The sequence below is a fragment of the Acinonyx jubatus genome, chromosome D3 (assembly GCF_027475565.1).
Source record: "Acinonyx jubatus isolate Ajub_Pintada_27869175 chromosome D3, VMU_Ajub_asm_v1.0, whole genome shotgun sequence".
Classification (NCBI taxonomy): Eukaryota; Metazoa; Chordata; class Mammalia; order Carnivora; family Felidae; genus Acinonyx; species Acinonyx jubatus.
In genome coordinates this window covers 51,824,179-51,830,178 of record NC_069392.1, presented here as the reverse complement: position 1 = coordinate 51,830,178, position 6,000 = coordinate 51,824,179, and the positions used below count along the sequence as shown (strand labels likewise).

General features: G+C 43.0%; 1 protein-coding gene across 1 annotated transcript in view; it reads right to left on the bottom strand.

Moving 5' to 3' along the window:
- Positions 1-436: 436 nt before the first annotated feature.
- DSG2 (desmoglein 2) overlaps positions 437-6,000 on the bottom strand; it is a 50,389-nt gene continuing 44,825 nt past the window's right edge. The window contains exons 14-15 of the mRNA XM_027068696.2: positions 5,029-5,367; positions 437-3,152 (exon numbers count right to left, since the gene is read on the bottom strand). Of these exons, the coding sequence (XP_026924497.2) occupies positions 2,082-3,152; positions 5,029-5,367 (1,410 nt within the window). The 3' untranslated portion in view covers positions 437-2,081. The remainder of the gene's footprint in view (positions 3,153-5,028; positions 5,368-6,000) is intronic.

Here is a 6,000-nt window from a genome sequence, read left to right as displayed (position 1 = left end):
GTAACTAAAACAGCTTTTTACCATTCATTGAATGGTCTCACCTCTTTGGGTTAGATGTGTAAGCATTCTTTGGCTGAGCCCCGTAGGTTCCCCAAATGTCACTTTGTGGGCAGAGAGCCAACTCCAGTCCCTTAGGAACAAGGTTGCCAGGCTGGACAAATAGAAAAGGGAGTGCCCGACTAAGTCGAATTTCAGATAAACAACAGATCATTTTTCACTATGGGACACGTTTACACTGAAATATACCTGAAATTAAAATTTACCTGGGCCTTCTGGAAATGATGCTCTTCTAAGGAGGCTGGCTGAGCTGAATGTAAGCAGTTCTAATTCAAGTGCCAAAGTCGAACACACGCCTGCTTTCGGGGTGCTCTCTCCTCTAATGTACAATTATAGTCCTTGTAAAATATGATGGAACAGTAAAAAATATGGAAAAGGGTTGCTCAAAGGTCATCTTTTTATTTAAATATTTTATGATGATACACATACAAATATAATCTCCCAAGGAACAAAGGTAAGACCTAATACAAATCACCGTTTCAGGTACAAAAAACCATTTAGAAAATGTGATTATGCTGCATACAGGAGACAGGTTAGGTTTTCCAAGTCTGTCCGGGGAGGATGGTTAAGACCATCTTTGGTTTGTTTGGGGTACATAGGTCATATTTACATTTCACGCAGTAATGATATTCCTGTTGCATATGTGGCAAAATATAACTACTAAGTCTGCAATAGAAAAAAAAGCTGCAAATACTAAGTAGAGAGTAAAAAATTTAGATCATGGAAGATTGACCTTCATCTTGGCCACAGACTTATGATATTTAAAAATATTTGTCTTTTACCCATACACAGTCAGTCAGTAGGAGCAAAACGTATCAATCTTTTGTATAACATAATTCAAGTCAAAAATATTTCTGACTATATATGGCTATATATATACTTTGAAACCTTAAATGCTCTATTTCTTCAAGGAGCAATAAAAACACAACCTACTTAAAGGCCAAAATACCCAAATAACTTTTCACAATGAAAGGCAAGGATAACATACAAATTCAGGCTTTGTTCAATAGTTTAACTGAATATTTAATATTCATGAAGTAAGTCATGACTGGCCAGTCAGTAACCTTGAGACATAGAATAAAATCATAATTTCAAACTCATAATTACTGATACCATAGGGTTTTTCAGTATTTTTCTTATAATTGTATATAAAAGAGAATGGTTTCCAAAATTTGGTTTAATTCCACAAATATTTATTTGGCACTCATGTTATGTACTAAGGATATATAGCAATCAAACGGGCAGCTTCTTATCACAGTGGAGAATCCAGTCTCGTGGTTAATTTAGCTGTACAAGATTAGAAGATAATGTATCCTGAGTTTTAAAAAAAATAGTGTATTATTACTATAAAAAGTAGAGTGATTTTATATTTATGAATTTTGCCCTGGATCATTCAACTGAATTTGAAGTATTCATTATTTTCATGATTTTGGGGAGGCAAAGGGAAGCGATAATGCTATTTCTAAAGTCCTACCACACACATGCACAGAAATCTACGTGTGTTCTTTATCATGCCAACGTTCCATAATTCAGTCAGCCTAACAGATTAAAAGGCCCGGCTCCTAGTCTAGAAAGAAAACAAGCAAAACCAGTTGTCCAGGCTGTGCTCATATTTTTGGATAAACGTGTGGATAACCTGCCAGGTGCAGTAAAGCATGGAATAGAGAATGGCAGTGTGGACCGTGAGTGCAAAGACTCCCAGTCAGTTTCAGGGATGGCTCTACTGGAGAGCTCATGCAGTGGACACTCTGTGTCAATGTGGCAAACTCTTAAAGCCAGATTTACTCTCTCTTTAACCTGCTTTCTGGCCATAACTGTCTGGACATAACTCATTAAAAGGCACTTAAGACACAGTCTCATCGTTATGCCCCCAGTGAGCCCTGGAGCATTTGTGAAGGACACACTTGGAGGCTGGGACAGCGAGGTCGGCTGTGTGTTAGTGACTGAGAAAAGCGTCAAGCCCCGTGTGTATGTGTCTTACGACGGGAGGCTCATCAAAAGAGAGGTCCGTTGGAAACATGAAGTCAGTCACTGCTAGCTAAACTCTGGGTCAGACTGCGGTCGACAGGGGTTGAGGAGTAGGAATGCTGCACGACGCTGTGCTTGGAGACTCTGGTGGAAGATGTAGTTACAGTAGAATTAGAATGACCAGACTCCTCTAAACTGAAATTTGGCAGAGGGCCAGGGCCTCTGGCTCCAGAAACCTCTGTCTTTCTGGTCATCACAGAGGTCTCAGCAGGAATCTGGTAACTGGATTGCAGCGTGGGGACAGCTGTTCGTACTCTTTCTGTCACTGTCACGTTCTGTCCTGCTGCCACACCAGGCACGGCCAGAGTGGGCTGCACGCCTGGGCTGGGGGCGAGGAAGCTCTCTCTCTCCCTCACCATCACATAATGTGCATCTGGCAGAGGCTGAGTGCCTTCCAGAGGACCAGGGATGCCCCCGTTAGGCTGTAGTATTCTCTCGGTAACCATGACACTACCGTCATTAGCATAGTGCTGGTCTACCAAGGGAGGGGCTGGAGCATACACCCGCTCCGTCACGATGAGGGCCTGTGGCTGTCCAGGACCCAGGACCACGGTGCTTGGTGGCATCGTGGAGCCTGTGGCATAGGAAGTTTCTGTCACTACAACATTGCCAGAAGCCAACGGATCAGAGAGCAGTGTAGCTACCTTCTCACTCTGCCTAGAAGATACGGATCTTTCAGTGACTATTTCCTGAGTTACTTTCTCCGCATTTGCTTCATGCGAAGGTTTGGGAACTCGAAAGCTACTGCCCGAGGAGTAGGCATTCTCTGCGTGAATCCTAGTTTTCTCATCGAATGAATGTGAAGCTGCCTTCATACTTGATTCTCCCACAGGTTTTTGCCTCTGCTCAATTTTCACATCCATGTCTATCTTTTGACCCAAGCAAACTTCGGCTAGTGTCCTGAATTTAAGCCCTAAATCATCTAGAAAGTGATCATCGAGCTCTCCTTCAATGAAACTGCAACAGCCGATGGAGCCGTGTAGAGATGCAGTGTCTTCCTGAGAATAAACCAGAAGGCAATCTTTGGCTATGTGAATGTCATCTTCCTCAGTATAAGAAGCAGCTTTCTAAAATAGAAATAAAAACAGAGGCACAAATTAGTGACACAACTTCACTTAAGAATGAGACTATATTCCTGCCCCAAAAGCGCAGCCTGAGTCTAATTACAAGAAAACATCAGAGAAACACAAATTGGGCATCCTACAACACAACTGGCCTGTATTCTTAAAAAAATATTCATGTTCTGAAAGGTAAGAAAGGCAGGACTTCTGGATGGGGTCTTGGACAGGAAAAACAATGGCTATAAATGGCATTATTATGATCATTGGCAAAATCAAAATATGGAATATGTCACTGTTATGTCTCAAAATTTGTTCATTGTACTGTGTAAGAAAATGTGCATGTGTGTGTGTCATGTGCATGTGTGTGTGAGAGAGAAAGAGTGAGGGGGGTGGAGGGAGGAAGGGAGGGAGAGAAAAGCAAATAGCAAATGTGGGAAAGGGTTAATAATTGGGTAATCTGGGTTAAGAATATACAGGAGTTCAAAATTTCTACTGTTCGTGAAAATTTTCTGGAAAGTTTGAAATGATTTCTGAATTAAAAACTGCTCACATACATACACAACGAAGACTGACTTGAGCAGGGTTAGAGTGGAGAGGGGAAACTATCCAAATGAAACCAACAGGGCACCAGAATGGAGCTCGGCAGCGAGACAGAAGGGGGATGAGAAGTGGTTCTCCTTGACCCTGACCACATCACCACCACCCTGTCAAGCTAATGGGGTGGGCAGGTGATCTGAAAGAAGGGAGGGTGGAGGGAGACAGGAAGTGGGAAAGCACTCCAGTAATTTGCAACCACGTAGAGAGGGGACATAAATAAACTGGTCTCCACAGAAGCCAATCTCCTTCCTTGTCTCAAGTGTCCTTAAGATGCTCAACACTCTGATTCTGCCCATTCCTGTGTGGGGCACAGGGACCTTGTTCTCAAGAAAGGTATCCAGCCTTGCTTCTGCTTTTTCTTCTTTTTTTTTTTTAATTCAGAATTTTAAGTGTTTATTTATTTATTCTGAGAGAGAGATTTAGAGAGTGAGCAGAGGAGGGGCAGAGACAGAGGGGGAGAGAGAGAATCTCAAGCAGGCTCCACATTGTCAGCACAGAGCCGGATGTGGGGCTTGAACTCACCAACTGTGAGATCATGACCTGAGCTGACATCAAGAGTCAGATGCTTAACCGACTGACCCACCCAGGCGCCCCCCAAGCCCTGCTTCTAATTCCTAATTCCAGGCATGAGCTTTCTGACTGCATCCCATCATCTTTCTGGCAATTTTCCTCCTAATTTTTTTTGTAAACTGCCTCAATAGTGAAGCTACATAGGCAAAATTTAAATGGACATAATAGACTGTGGTTTTTAGGTCACAGATTCCCTCTGCTCCTGGCAGGGTCAAGTCTGTCAAGTCTGCTCCTGCAGAGTTACTGAACTTTCTGACCCACTGACATCTGGCGTGGTCATGTGATTTGCTATGACCAATGAAACGTGAGCACAAAAAGGCAGCCGCTGTAGGATCCATCATTGCCTGGTTCTGTGTGACTCTTGCCTGTTTCCCAAGGATGGAGCTGCCCAGTGCCCTGGTACAATCTGCTCTCTCGGCATGCGGCTTGGAATGAAGACAACATGGAGAAGAGCAGAGCTGTGTCAACTGGCAAAGACATGAATGTGAGAAATAAGCCTCTGCAAGAAGTCAGATTACGGGGTCGTTTGTTATCACTGAGTAACTGAGCTAACTCGTGTAATGGGTCACATCACTCTTTCCTCACTGCCTAGAAACATTTTCTTAAACGATGACAAAGTCCTATTTAGATCCAAGGCAATGATTACCCTAATAATACCACATTCACCTCTAAATGTCCCCTCCCCCACCTGGCATATATAAAAACCAACCTTTACCTCAGCGAAATAACTTCCTAAGAATTCCTCGCTCACTGCAACAGCAGCTGTTCGAGCTCCGGCCATGTCTCTGGAAGACCCCATGACTCTTGTGCTCCTTAAAGTTTCAGCACCTATGTTGGCTCCTGTTGTCCCTGTCACTTGGGCAACTGCAGCAGAAATGAAGTTTCTGTGTTCTTCCCACCTTCCATCCACCTCACACATCTCATGTTGCCCTTTGACGAAGGAAGCAGAGCTGCCTCCTTTCACGATGGTTTCTTTGGTTGTCGTACCTCCTCCCACTCCACTGCCTGCTGCTCTGCTCTCTCCATGATCTGCTGTCAGAAGCAATGGCACCACCTGTGACAGCAAATACAGCTGAGAACTGAGAAGGATGGAGTACAGTTGGTAGGAGGATCTGGGCCAAGTGGGCCTATCAAGGGAATAAGCTATTTCCACAGAGGCAAATTAGGAAAAATATTTTGGCTTGAGTAACTTCTATTTGAGCCTTCTGAAGATCTCCACTCCACCTTCTTGTTTTGTTAGCTGATTATAACCCAAGGAGAAAAAAAAATTATTTAAATATATTCTCAGCTCATTTACTCTATGGGCATCAACGGCATTTCAACTTTCCTCTAGAGTGTAATGTCTTCTTCTATGGTTATTAAACCTTTATTTATTTATTTATTTGTTTGTTTGTTTGTTTGTTTATTTTCTAGCTGGAGATATACATGGCTGCTTCAAGGAAAATCTGTATTTCCAAGCCTCCATTGCTATTAGGAATAGTGACCTGACAAGTTCAGGTTAATATGATTTCAAGCAGAAATGGGGTATGCAACTTTTGGGAAATGTTTTTCAAGAGCAGTTTTCTGATCTGCTTGTTGGAATGTGGGGACAGCAGCTAGTGTATGGAGCATGAAGGCCATATGGGAACGGAACTCATTCATGGAGGAACAACAAGAAAGGAGGCACCTGGGGCCAGTTGTACAGGAA